We start from the raw sequence: 14,343 nt of genomic DNA on the forward strand, positions 1-14,343 counted from the left end.
TGGCACTCTCCACATGTCCCTGGACGGCTCCAGGGAGCTGTCCTGGGGGCCCCGGCCCCTCCTTATGACAGCGAGGGTACTCGCTCCCCACCCTCCAGGCTGTGGATGGGGAGCTTTGGGCCTGGAGAGGGAAAATATGAGGGCTGAGTCCAGGCATCCAGCATCACAGACTGCAGACCCTCAGACCTTCGTGAGAGGGTGTAGGGCTCCCGCTCTTCAGGGAAAAGCCTGAGAGGACTTGGGGCCACTGGTCAAGCCAAGCCTCTACCTCCCCCACCGCTCAGCCACTTCCACCACAGAAGGGTCAGAGTTAAAAGGCAGGAAGGAGGGGCGCCTGGGTGGCTCAGTTAAGTGTCCAACTTCGGCTCAGGTCATGATCTCACAGTCGGTGGGTTTGAGCCCCGGTTCGGGCTCTGCGCTGACAGCTCAGACCCTGGAGCCTGCTTCACATTCTGTCTCCCTCTCTCTGCCCCTCCCCCACTTGCTCTCTGTCGGTCTCTCAAAATAAAATAAAGACAAAAATTTAAACAAGAAAAAAAAAAGGCAGGAAGGAACAGGCTGCTAGATTCTGGATAGGTTTGCTTCCTCCCCGAGGTACATGCTGCCCCCAGCAGTCATGGTTGGGCTAGAGCAGCATCTGAGGTCAGCACGTGCCCTCTGCCTGCCGCACTGCCCTCCGCAGACCAGCCGTCCCACTCACCCCAGCCTGACACCGGAAACAAGCAGCGGTGCCTGCGAAGAAGGGAACGCATGCTTGGCAGCGCGAGCAAGGATGCAGCCTTTCTCTGAGCTCCAAAGACACAAACCAGGGAAGGGGGCTTCCCTCCTTCCTGAATAATTCAGTCCAAAAGCCAATGCAAGGTCTGCAAAGGTTGGGGGGGTGGGGATAAGTGCTTCTCTCGGGAGTGACTGATCGAATAAGCCACTAAACTAAAGACAGAAAATGCCAGGATTCTCCCAACTGGAGAAGAGAGTTACAGATCTAGAAAGGGAGAAAATGAGAATGATCTCTGGTGAAGTATCTGTGTGAAGGCAGGGTTTGATGCGTACGCCAGATACGGAAACAAGCACAGCTGAATGTGCACACGTGCATACGCCCACGTGCCCTGACACCACAAGCGCTAGTCTGGAAGGGCCTGGGAGCACACCCAGCCCAGACCACTGGGCACACCAGTGTCCGCGTCATGGTCCTTCAGACCCTTCTCCATCCCAAGGAACCAGGCTCCCTTGGAGAGCAGCAGATTCCAGGCCTGGGGAAAAAGAGGATGGGCCCATGGTGTCAACGCAAGAAAGGACAAAATGCCCCAGAAACAGGGACACGGCAAAAGGATTCAGGGGGTGGGTATTAAAAAAGAAAAAAAAAAACAAACGGAGATGTTAATGGCAAAATCTATGTTCATTGTACAGTGTTTCCAATTTCACCGTTTGAATTTTTTTACTACAAAATGTTGGAGATAAAAGGATCTACACCTGAAACTAATGTTACACTGTAGGTTAACTAATTGGAATTTAAATAAAAACTTGGAAAAAAAAAAGAATCACAAAGGCCAGGTTGAGGGGGCTCCCACCAGCCAGTCCTGGAACGCTCAGCAGCAAAAAAACCACAGTGGTGTCAACAGAGGGCAACCCACAGAATAACATAAAACGTCCACGAGCCCAGACGGACACGAATAAACGGGGCGATGCCAGCTGACGAGCGTGGAAGGACTGAATTCGGAAACCGCCGCTTGGCGACCACAGAAGAACGAGCTCCCCTAAGATGTCCTGGAAGATCCTGAGCCCATGGGCACGAGGGACGGACACTAACACAGACCGGCAACCACACGGCAGCGCTCCCGAGGACGCACTGACCCCACGCGCTTCCGTGCTGTTCCCAGCTGAATCCAGCCGTGAGCAAACATCAGACAAACCCAACCGGAGGGCCCAGCAAAATTTTCCTTCCCGAAGTAACATAAAGGTCTTTGGGGCTTTATGAGCCATTTGGCGTCCACTTGGCTCCTGTGGTGAAAGGAGCCACAGGCAACGTGGGCGCAACAGACGTGACTGTGGTTCCGAGAAGCTTTATTGATAAAACAGGCAGCAACCCTGTGTGGCCATAGTTTGCTGACCCCTGTTGTACAACATACTGGCCTGTAAGCCTCCAGCTATGTCAAGGTCATTGAGTAACGAAGAATTAACTTTATCCAGAAAGGCTTGGCCTTTGTCCCAAAATTCCAGCAGGGAGCCTCTAAAACCACGGGGTCCCGCGAGTCACAGGAGAGTCTGATTCGTGATGCGCCAGGACAGTTCATGACAACGAACAGCTCAGATCGCCAGAAAGATCAACCGTGTGATTAGAATTTGGGGGGCTCTGAACCAAGATATCAGCCTACCTGGAGGGGAGGGAGATTGGACACGGAGTTCAACCACGAGGCCAACGATTCAGTCATGCGCGTGAAATGAAACTGCACACTGAAGCTCAGGGATTAATACCCTAAAATCACAGTCACACGTCAAAACACGCACAGGAGCGGGGGTGTAACGTGTCTCTGAGGACATGGAAGCTCTGAATTTGGGGCTCTCCAGGGCCTGCCTCTGTGCTTCTCTTCCCTGGGCTTACCCTGATTTGTTATCTTTTTTGCTTTGATAACAACATAATCCAGACACCAGCACTTTCCTGAGTGCTGTCATTTGTCCTAAGGTACTATTGAAACTGACAGTCTACGGGGACCCCTGAGGACAGCCTAGGCACAAACAGGGGTCTGGGGGACCATGCTTGACCTCAAGTTTAGCCATAACAGCCAAGGAGAGGAGTGCCTGGGTGGCTCAGTCGGTTAAGCATCCAACTGTTGGTTTTGGCTCAGGTCATGATCTCGTGGTTTATGGGTTCGAGGCTCACATCGGGCTCCGCACTAACAGTGTGGAGCCTGCTTGGGATTCTCTCTCTCCCTCTGCCTCTCTCTCAAAACAAATAAATCAACCTAAAAAAAAAGCCAAGGAGACACAGGGGGAATGTTCTAGACTGTAGGAGACTGGCGCTGGGCCAGGCATGGGATCCTTGTACTAAAAAGGTTCTTGCAGGGATGCCTGAGGACACATGAACGAGTTAAGGCGTTGAGAGGCTCACAAGCATCAGCTTCCTGATTGTGCTTATGGAGAATGTCCTTGTTTAGGGGCACACTCAAGGTTTCAGGGACCATGGAGCACACTGACAACTTACTTGCAGATGTTTCAAGAAGCAAAAAGTTCTTTTGTATTATTCTTACAACTTTTCTGGACATTTGAAATTGTCTCCAAAAAAGGAAAGCCCACACATTTCTGAAAAGTTAAAATTACGTAAAGGGTGGGGTGAGAAACTACGGCCTTGACGCCAACTTCCCACCACCCCATCTGTGAGCCTTCACACGCACGTGACATGTTCTGATCTCTGCTGTCCTGCCCCAGAACAAGCCCCTGGCTCTCCCGGTGGCAGGCCGGCCCCGGCCTGCTCCTTGCCCGTGTGCCGCCCCGGGCTCCTGCATCGATGCTGCCCCTCACTCCAGAGGCCCTGTGGTCACCCTGTGCTCAGCCTGCCTCTCCTGGCAACTGCTGGGGCTTACAGCTGACGAGAAAGCTCCCCCCCTCTGCCCCCCGCTCAGCCTCAGAAAGCAAGCTGTAAAACTACATTTTCTCAGGAAGGAGGCCGAGAAGGCCGGCGCAGCAAGCCCGCGGACGGGGCACCTGACGCTGGGGAATAACGGCACAGGACAGGCAGAAGATGAGGCAAGCCCGGACCTGCTGAGTGCGCATTTCAGAACCAGGCTGCACGGGGACAGTCTCCAATAGGCCTCAGAGAAGGAAAGACAGAGCCGACTCCACGCTCTGCCCTCATCAACCTCAAGGCTGTGGAGACTGCGCAACCCTGCGGGACAGAGAAGTCACTGCCCAGAAGCTGCCCTCAAGGGCGGCTCGGTGTTTCAGGCAAACCTGACCACCTAGGGAGACCGCCATCAGTGAGCTAGGAAGTGATGGGCTTGTGTCCTCACGGCAGAAAGTGGCCAAGCATTCACGCATCCAGCCATCTATAGCCTCCATTAGCATAAACCTCAGAGAAGTTTCTGGCTAAGTGCTGAAGGCCTTAGCAGTCCTGAGCCTGCTCTTGAGAAATGACCCAGGTTTGAGAGGCCGCAGGTGCTCAGAGCCTGCAGAGCAGGACCACGCCCGCCCCTTGACCAAGGTCTCCTGTGAGCCGCTTCCTGAGCCAGCCCCACGGCGGGTTTCGGTAGACGCAGGTTTCACTCAACGCCAAGAGCTGCTTCTCAGGACTTCTTAGCTGTAGGAATTTCTGGATCTGACCAATAGCAGATGTGTCTAAGATGCTCCAACAGGAAGTCACCTTCCCTCCCTCCCTCCAAGAATCTTGCACTGGGAGAGAAGGGAGTACGAAAAGGGCCTTCAGTTTAAGGCACCTTTGATATTAATGACCAGACACTGTCCATCTCTAGTCCAGTCCAACGGGAGTAGAGGAGGGGTGACAGCCCTCCTCTCCGAGCCCCAAACCTCTCTGCATGCCAGCTTTCCTTGGGGGAGTGGGGGGTGAGGAGGAGGAGGAGGGGGAGGAAGAGGAGGCGGTGGCACCAGCGGCCCGTCTGCCCCCCAGCTGGCAGCAGCCTGAGGTAGGGAGGCACCAGCTCTCCTCCCTCCAACTGGTCAAGGCTAAACTGAAGGGCCTGCAGAGGTACGTCCAGTGTGGACGGCTCATCGGCACTCCGTCCACGTGGACCCTGCGGTGCTCAGCTGCCTCCTCCTCCGGCAGCACAAGGGGGCCCAGAAGGCAGCCTGAAAGCTCCCAGGACACCCTGCAGCCCTTCCCAGCCCGGGCTCAGGCCCCAGGCATCTCAGGCGGGACCGCGCCAGAAGAGAGGCTGCGCCACGCCCCCGGCTCCTTTTACCTGCTGAAGCGCCCAACACCGTCCAGTACAAGCCTCATCCTTCTCTTCTCCTGCGGCTCTGCTGTGAAATAGCGGACCCCAAGAAGCAGGGGTACCCCCATCACCATGGCAGACAGCACCTTCCTCCACAGGGGCCGGGGTCTCAAAGACCTGGAGGGAGACAGAGGTACATGGATCAGGTTAGTTCCAGATGCCCCCGTGGGTACTCGAGTGATTCTGGTCAACTTGGGCGCCGGGCTCTGAGAGGCCAGTGAGCACAGAAGGGGGCTCCTTGGCTACATGGGAAGCAGCTGGCAGGCAGAGCTGTGACCCTCTAGGGACCAGGGCCTCCTGCGCTGTACAGTTATAGCCACTGTCCACCTCCATGACGGCACGCTAGACGGCAAAGCATTGGACGGCAGGGCTGGACAACACGCACAGGTGATGGGTACTAAGGTGAGAGGCCAGCAGGAGCCCGGCGTCCGCCCCAGGGTCACCAAGCGGCAGCTCCACCAGCCCCGAGGCCGGGCTCCTGACATGCCCCTCACTGTTGCCCCGCCCTGCCCACGGGCCCCAAGCTTCGACCCCACCCCCGCCCCGTCTCTCGCTGCTTCCACCTCTGGTCATGGCTCCATCCACGGCGGTCCCCGCCCGCCTGCACCTGCCTGGACCGGTCACTGTCTTCTCAGAGCACACAGCTCTAGCTGCGGTCTGCTGGCCGCCGCGGGCAGGGAGTCCCGCCCCACGAGCTCTGGGGCCTGGCGGTGGGGGGTTCCGAGCCACCACACGGTAGAGCAAACGTATCTGTCTTGGGGGTGGAAGCACAGAGAAGTCCAGCCTCGGGCCCCACAAGACAGGCCTTCCCTCCCTGCCTGGCAAGAAGCACGCACCCTAGAGGGTGCCTGCGGCTGTGGGGAACTCACCACCTTGCAGGCAGGACCCTGAGGTTTCTCCTGGAGAAGGAGGCAGGGGACAGGCAGAGTTCTGTCGTGCTCCGCAGGGCAGAGTGGAAGCGGCAGAGCTGTGACTGCAGGGTGAGCAAAGGGCACGGGGTCAGCCGCGGCAAGAACACGCCCTCCAGTCTCCGGCCACCCTGGAATCCCCAGGCCTGGATCTGAGGGGCACCCGTACCTCCCTGTACCCAAAAACATGTCATGGAAGTTTGTCAGCAGAGCCGGGGTGTGTGCCTGGGGCCAGGCCCCCAGGTCTGATTCAGGCGTGCAAGGACAACCCCAGCTCCCACAAGTAAGGCCAAAGTCTAAGAATCACGGCACAGGGAACGGCTGCGCACAGTCTGCACCTGACAGGTCACGAGAAGCGCCCCGCCTCTGTACACCCCTCAGTCAGTCCTGGCCTCTGACACTCTACTGAGGCCCTGGGACCTATGGGTTACTAACTCTTTTTCTGCTGCTCAGCCCACTGACCAGCAGCTTCAGGAAGCCATCCTGAATTTCCAAAGGAAGGAATAATAATGCTTCATCACACAATCAGAAAGATGTCAGGGGGAGCCTGGGTGGCTCAGTGGGTTAAGTATCCGACTCTTGGTTTCAGCTCAGGTCATGATCTTGCGGTTCATGGGATTCTCTCTCCCCCCATCCCTCCTCTATCTGCCTCTCCCTCCCCGCCCCCTCAAAATAAATAAATAAACAAAAGGAAGGAAGGGAGAGAGGGATGGGGGGAGGAAGAGAGAGGTCAGACTCTCGGGCAGAAGACCAGAACCAGGAAAGGTCATCCTGAGAGCATGCGCCATGGCCCAGAAGGAGGGCCCGGGGGCGGGGAGGCTGAGTGGCAGTGTCCTGAGCCAGGAGTGCAGGGACTGTGCGGGGCGCCGCCTACCCCAGTGACCACAGAACCCTCATGGCTCTCCCACCCTCACGGCTTTGCTCTCCGGATCTTATTTTAATTATGATATAAGGGCTCCTCAACCACAGACCCCCCCCGCTGCAAATTCAACTTTTAGGGAAGAAAAGGCTATGCGCAGTAAGTCGTCACCCACGGCACAGACGCTGACATCAGCACCGTGAACCCCAGGCCAGATAAGGATCGACTTCCCAAACATGTTCTGGCCAAAGCACACGGCCCTGAAGACAATTTCAAGGACTGCGCAATAACACAAAAGTCAAAAGAAAAGGTCCATGACCTACTGTCCCTCGAGAACACAGTGGACGGAAAACCTCTGCTCAGCAAGGCTGCACACGGGGAGTGCCGATGCTCAAGGAAACCGCACAGAGGCGAGAGGGGCAGCCACGGGCAGGCGGGGCCAGCGGCGGGCAGAGCCCCTAGGCTTTCTGCGCAAGGGAGCAGCGCGGCAGCCCTGACGGCCCTCGGGTCGCCCCCCTACCGCCCTCCGGCTCACATGACCTGGACTGGCCGCACGCACAGCACGCACGGCTACCCTGAGGCTCACCAGAGGAGGAAGCCCAGAGAACGGGCATCTGTGACCTCAGACACCTGGTGGACGGCTGCTCTGAACCTTAGTAAGTGCCTGCAGGATGTGTGGTCCCGGCTGGGACCTGCCGCCTTGTCTCAGGCCAGGGTTGGTGACAACACGGTGCCAGAAAGGGCAAGCCCTGCCCACACCCAGACCGCACACTCCCCTCAGACGCAGTTCTGCCAAGGCTCCGTCCGGCCCCTGCCTGTTCTCTTCCAGGCCTGCAGATAGGTAGGTCTCACCTGATTGCGCGTCTCCCGCCACACACCCCATCAAACAAACCCTGTCCAGGTGACACTGGGTCCTGCGTGCAACAAATGCATACAAAGCCCAGAAATCATAGGGACCATGTGCAGGCATAAGACCCACGACCTGGCAGCAAGGGGACTTCCATGTGGACACCAGAGAGGGTCTTCCTCTGCAGAGGATGTGGCTTCAGGGAAGGCCTGAAGCCAGGAGAGCACAGGGCATTTCTGTGGAGGAGAGGTCCATGCAGACATACTGTATGCTCATTGGTGGGGCGGGGGCAGCCAAGTGCCATGGAGCCGGACAAGGCATCCCAAGGGGCCCTGGGGTTTTCCTGCAGGGAGTGGGCAATGTGCTGGGGAGCTCAGTTCACGGGGGAGGGGGGGAAGCGCTGGGTGATGGAGCCAAGTGGATCCAAGTCAAGTGTGAGGAGCGGGCAAGATGACCCAAGGCTGGTTCCTGAGAGCCTGGGAGTGTCGCAATGCCATCACACGCCAGCTGCCTGAACCTCTGGCCACTGAGAGCTGTGCTAGAAATCCAATCTTCTCTAGAAGCCCACTGAGTGAGAACTGACAACCACCACCAGCCACCAGCCACCAACATCCACTACTAGTGACCCTGAGCATACCCAACAGGTAGATCCAGGCTGTGGGACATTCTAAACAGTCTGCTCTCTCCAGAAAGTCATTAGGATCCATGAGTTGGGAACACTGGTGCAGGGCACTGCCATTTATTAATTATCTCTACTTCTATAAATATTTGCAAAGTTTTTATAACAAGAAGTTAAAAAAAAGTCACAAGAAAAAAAAAGTGGGAAGACTGTGACCGACATGACACCGTGACGCACTTCAGGGTGAAAGACGGCACCCGGAAACATTTCTGGGGTAACAAGCAAGTCAGACTCTGGACAGACATTCTGGGATTACTGTTCCCGTTTTTAGGCACAATTAAGTGAGAATGTTCTTGTCGAGGGCCTGCGTGCTGGAATGTTCAGAGACTGTATATGTCTGCAACTCACTTTCAAATGGTCGAATGACAATATAAAATTTCAAATAAAAATAGGAACAACTAGGGCATGATACTAACAACGGGTGGATCTAGGCGGCCAGTATCTGGACAATTAACTATGCAGTACCATATTGTGTCAGTGCGTCCCTGCGTTTACATGTTCTCATGATCAGAGCCACGGGCACCTGCTATGCCACTCCAAGTGCCAGCCAGGAAGATGGCACTGTTTTTCTGGGGCTTTTCATTTACTTTTTAAATGTTTATTTATTATCTTTGGGAAAGAGAGAGAGCACACGCACATGCTTGCAAGCATGGGAGGAGCAGAGAGAGGGAGACAGAGGATCTGATGTGGGGCTCAAACTCAGAAACCTTGAGAGCATGACCTGATCTCAAAGTTGGACGCTCAGCCAACTGAACACCCAGGAGCCCCTGTTTTTGTTTTTTGATTTAACTTTTTAAAATTATTCTATCTTTTCCTTTATAAGCTTTTAGTTAGTTGCAATCATTTACAAAGTTTTGTGTAGTTACACGAATGACTAAACTATGAATTCTTTACTTGAAATATAGTCACAAATACTACGGCCTCCTCCAAATGCAAATACTTTCATACACTTTCAATTCTGTTTTTTTTTTTAAATAGTTACTGAGAACCTCTTTTTTTGTTTTAATATTTTTATTTATTTCTAGGAGAGAGAGAGAGAGACAGCATGAGCAGGGGAGGGTCAGAGAGAGAGGGAGATACAGACTCCGAAACAGGCTCCAGGCTCTGAGCTGGCAGTCAGCACAGAGCCCGACGCGGGGCTCAATACACGAACCGCGAGATCATGACCTAAGCGAAAGTCGGACGCTTAACCGACTGAGCCACCCAGGCGCCCCATTTCAATTCTGTTTTTAACCTTCCTGACTTTTATACTATTGTCGTGCATTTTTTTAGTTTTTTATTTTAATTCCAGTATATTTAATGTACGACATCATATCAGTTCCGGGCGTACAATGCAGTAGTCCAGGGCTTCCACACATCACCCGGTGCTCATCACCGCCGCGCCCCTTCTTCCCATCGCCTAGTTCACCGCCCCCCTCTGGTGACCAGCAGTGTGTTCCCTGGAGTTCAGAGTCTATATTTTGGTTTATCTCTTTTTCCCCCTTTTATTTGTTTCTTAAATTCCACGTGTGAGTGAAATCATATGGTACTTGTCTTTCTCTGACTTATTTTGCTCAGCGTTATTACTCTCTAGCTCCATCCATGTTGCTAATGACCAAGATTTCATTCCTTTTTATGGTTGAGTAATATCCCAGTGTGTGTGTGTGTGTGTGTGTGTGTGTGTGTATGTGTGCATGTGCATGCGTGCGTGTGTATACACACATCTTTATCCAGTCACCAGTTGGTGGACACTACAGCTGCTTGGTGGACACTTACGATTGTGGCTATTATAAATATGCTGCAATGAACACTGGGATGCATGTGTCTCTGGGAATTAGTGTTTCTGTATTTTGGAGGGAAAATAGCTAGTAGTGCAATTACTGGATGGGAGGGTGGTTCTATTTTTAACTTTCTGAGGAGCTCTCCACACTGTGTCCCGCAGTGGCCGCACCAGTTTGCATGGCCGCCATCGGTGCACAAGGGTTCCTTTCCCCCTGCACTGAGGATGGTGGCATCTTGAAGATGAGGCAGCTAGTGCAGGGCAGGTTGCTCACTGGGGGGGACCGTGTGCCTGGGGCGTCTGGCACTGCTTGGCGACACTCTCAGTGGTCACAACCTGGGGTAAGGAGTGCTCTTGGTATTGAATGGGTGGAGGTCAGGGACAAGGTTCAACACCACCCAGTCCCCAGGACGGCCCTGCCCTAGACACTTGGGTGGAGCCAAGGCTGAGAAGGCTGACTGTGGACTGTGACTTCTGAGCCTCTAACTGGAATGCAGGCTCCAGCAAACACTAGCTGAGCAGTGTATGGGGGTAAGTTACTTCCCTCTCTATACCTCAGTTTCCCCATCTATAAAATGAGGACCACTGAACTATTAACATATAGGTCAAGTGAACTGACATTCGCAAAGCCCTNTGAGGTCACGGTGGGGTCAAGGAGCAGCCACTCTCCACAGCCTTCCTGTGCCAGGCCACCTCCTGGCCCCTGTGCCCTTACTCTCCTGCCAACAGCCTTGCCCCCACAGGCCACGCCACCTAACACAACGTACACACTTGCTAGATTAAAGTGAACTACTTATGTTAAAAGGTCATCAGCTTCTTCCTGCTTTTTCACAAGGAAAAAAAGTGTTTAGCTGAGAAAAAAAAAAAGAGACTATTTCCAACATATGTAAAACTTGGAGCTATGTTACATACAGAATACGTAGAAATGCTTTAGTTAACTGGAGAAGGGTAGGAGCAAAGTGAAAGGGCAGCAAAGTAGGGTTTGCTGAGGAATTCCAATGGGGTTCATCGGTTCAGAAGCTGCACCACTGCAGGCAAAGAAGGAAGAGCCTGAGGCTGATGGACAAGGGTTACTCTGAGAGCAGCATTCGGAAGGAAAGGGAGGGTCCAGGAGTTATTCTAGCCAATGAACTGTGGAGCAGAGCAAAAGGCCTCACGACTCAGAGGCTGAAGTAAGGGCGGGCAGGGAGTGTGGCGTGGCTGCCCCGAGGCCACGGGCAGACCCCAGCCTCGCCAGAGCCCCCGGCCCTTCCTCTGGATGCCCCCCTGAGCGCCCTACTGAGCACTGAGCAGGAGGGGCCACACTCATGCGCTTTCACAGAAGACAATGCTAAATCTGAAATATTTTTTATTACTAAATATATAGTAATAAATAATATATTAATTACTGAAGCACAAGGCCCTGGCTGCATCCCAAGCTTCTGAGAGGGCGAGGCCAGAAAGTAAGAGCCCCTGGCCATAACCCCCACTAACAGTTTTCTGTTTACCTAGAGGCCTCGCAGCAGGAGTGACTTCTCAGTCGCATTCCCATAAAAAGACCCCTCTGGTGGCCCCTGGAGAGCCCACACAGCACCAGGCCCAGGCCTTCCTCCAGGCTGCGGTTCTGCCTGGAACCCCCCTCGCCAGACCCAAATTCATCACTCCCATCTGGCATCCCCCGTCCACCTCTGTACCTGGCACACACCTCCCCGCTGTCCTTCTCACTCAGCAGGGGGACTGTTAGTGTGCAGTGTCTGTCCCCCCAACAGACTGGGCACCAGACTTCCCCATCACCTCTCTGCTCCTAGGATCTAGTGCAGTGCCTGTTGGATAGAGCAGGATCTCCATGAAGGCTTGCTGGACTGAGATGAACAGTACTAAGCAGAAAATGAACTAGTACCCTTGGATGCTAGGTGAGCAGTATGCAGAAGACCACAGTCAGGTAAGCAATGGCAGTAGCCTGGCTCTGGACAGGACTCCAAGGACGAGGCCTCATGCTGACAACTCCAGAGCCCCCTCCAGGGTCCACAGGCACATTCCGGAACCTGGCTCCTTCCAGTTTGGGACGCCCAATACTCCTCAAACTATCCCCATCACCCAAGAGACATCCCAAAGCCCCAAGAAGTTGTGTGGTTATAAATACAGGGCAGGGCAGAGTCACAGCCAGATCTCCAGGCACGGGTCCAGGGCAGTTGCCACCAGATCACATACAACCCAAACCGCACCCAGAGCTTGGGCTGCGGGCATGTGGGCAAACAGGCAGGGGGAGAGTGTGGCTCCCCAGGGTACTCCCCCACACACCAGAGCTTCTCACCGGGACGACCGCATGCCCTGGCCTGCCTGGGACAGTCCTTGCTCACACTTGTCTCAACAGCCACCACTCAGAGCCTTCCAGTTCGGATGAGCCGAACTGCGCCTCCTCTGCCCAGCCTCTCACGTCACAGCCTGCCTGCAGACGCAGCGTTCATCTGGAACTCAGCTAGCAACCTACAGAGTAGCAACAACCACAGCAGAAAGCTCTCAGTAGTGAGAATCAAATAGATATTCCAGAGTCAAAGTCAAGCCGAGTTGCCTGTTTTTCTAGCACCCTATCGATTAGACAGAGCAGATTAGCAGACGAAAGGTCACTACAGGTGACCCAGCCCTTCGCACTAGGAAGCAACTGCTGAGTCTCACCATGAGACCCTAAAACAGAAAAACTACAGGTGTTGAGACCCCGGGCAGTTTCCCGCAGGGAGGAAACCAAGGCACAGCAGTGTCCCCACAGTGTCTCCGTGCTTAGGAAGTGAGGCTGGGAAGGGGTCTCAGGGCCACAAACAGCCTGCCCTTTCCTTTTCTAAGGGCCTATGGCCTCTCTGCACCAGTCAGGACCCAGAAGCTGCATGGGCTCTGCTCTACTTAGGGGCTGTGAGCAGCCCCTAACCAGAAGCTGACGCCAGCTTGCCCGCTCCTTGGGGGGCCGGATTTGGTGACCTGAATGTGCCCACAAGCTTCATAAGCTGTAAGGTGCTGTGCCCAGGCCAACCCAGCGTCTCTCTGCCTGACTCAGACCAGTCCTGCATCGTCTCAGACCTATGACTCCTGCGCATCGCGCGGCTCCTGGCAAGGCTCAAATCGTAGCCCCAACGCATCTCCACGGCTGGCATCCCCGCAACAAGGCTAGGCTTACTAGGCGGCGCAGAGCTCCAAGATGCCCGGAACCCTCAGTCTCTTCAGCTGTACGCCATCCGGGGAAAAGCCTGCATTCCAGGGGACGCGTGGCTAGGACGCGGGTCAGTGATTAGGATGCCCGGTTTAAAAGGTGCCCATCCTAACCGCAGACACAGCACAACGGGAGGCCCGACCAAGAAAGAACTGGGGCAGCAGCGCCCGCAGGTCGGCCCGGGACCAGGCGGAAGTCTGGGACGGGGGCCGGACACGGCGCCCCGACACTCCCCAGAGTCCTCTCATCTCCTCGGAAGCAGGGGGCAGGCGTCAGCTCAGGGCCATCTGAGGCGGCTCGGTGGCCAGGGGCAGGGCTCCCAAGGGGCAGGCGGAAGGAAAGACCGGGGACTCCGGTCTGGGACTCTGGCAGAGATGAGGCTGGGGGATGAAGGGTGTCCATCAGTCCAGGGAGCCAGGACAGGCCGCCCTGGGAAAGGGGGTCTCTCCGGACAGCGGTGTTGTGTAAGACTCAGCCGCTGTCTCCGAGCAGGTCCCTGGCCCAGCACAGGCGCTTGCGGCGAGACGAGCGGGCTCTGCGGGGGGCTCGAGGTGGCACGCAGCATCCCCCCCCCACGGCCTGGGGGGCTTTTAGTCTGACGGACGGGGACTGAGATGTCGTGAAGGACGCCCCCAAGAGTCCCGGGGTCCCCAGCCGGGCAGGGGGTGGGGGTCCCGGNAGAATCCCGTTGTTCGCGTTGCCCGCAGTGTAACCAGCGCCGCGCTCCATACTCTGGCTGAAGGCGGACGGCTGCCCTCGCTGTTTTCTTCTTTTGCTTTTTTTTTTTTTTAATTTTTATTTTTTTTGCCTGCCTTGCCAGGAAGACAGGGTTCTGTCTTCACCACCGGATCCCCAGAGTCCAGGCCATGGCCTGACAGCGGAACTTGAGCCCCACCCGAGACCAGGCTTTCTGGAATGTTCCCAGTTGCACACATTCAGCCTCCTCACCTAACTCCGTAATGTCTAATGAAACAGGTCCAGGAGGCCCATATGGAAACGCGCCAGGGCGCCTCAGAAGTGACGCTAGGAGGCTGACAGTAGCAAGCGGAGCCCTGACGCGGACACAGGAAGCCTGCGCCACCTGCCCTGGGGCTGGGCGTGCCGTGGCTGAGGGACTTTCTCGTCCACTTCTGGGAAACAAGGTACAGCCAGTTACCCCTCCCCAAG

The 14,343-nt window shown here is 55.2% G+C and overlaps 1 protein-coding gene across 1 annotated transcript in view; it reads right to left on the minus strand.

Moving 5' to 3' along the window:
• ADCK5 (aarF domain containing kinase 5) overlaps positions 1–13,424 on the minus strand; it is a 16,671-nt gene extending 3,247 nt beyond the window's left edge. Inside the window, 3 exon segments of the mRNA XM_077758116.1 lie at positions 4,911–5,060; positions 5,813–5,916; positions 13,290–13,424. Coding sequence (XP_077614242.1) covers positions 4,911–5,060; positions 5,813–5,916; positions 13,290–13,424 — 389 coding nt within the window.
• Positions 13,425–14,343: the final 919 nt, after the last annotated feature.

This window comes from Crocuta crocuta, unplaced genomic scaffold (genome assembly GCF_008692635.1).
Source record: "Crocuta crocuta isolate KB4526 unplaced genomic scaffold, BGI_CrCroc_1.0 scaffold327, whole genome shotgun sequence".
Lineage (NCBI taxonomy): Eukaryota > Metazoa > Chordata > Mammalia > Carnivora > Hyaenidae > Crocuta > Crocuta crocuta.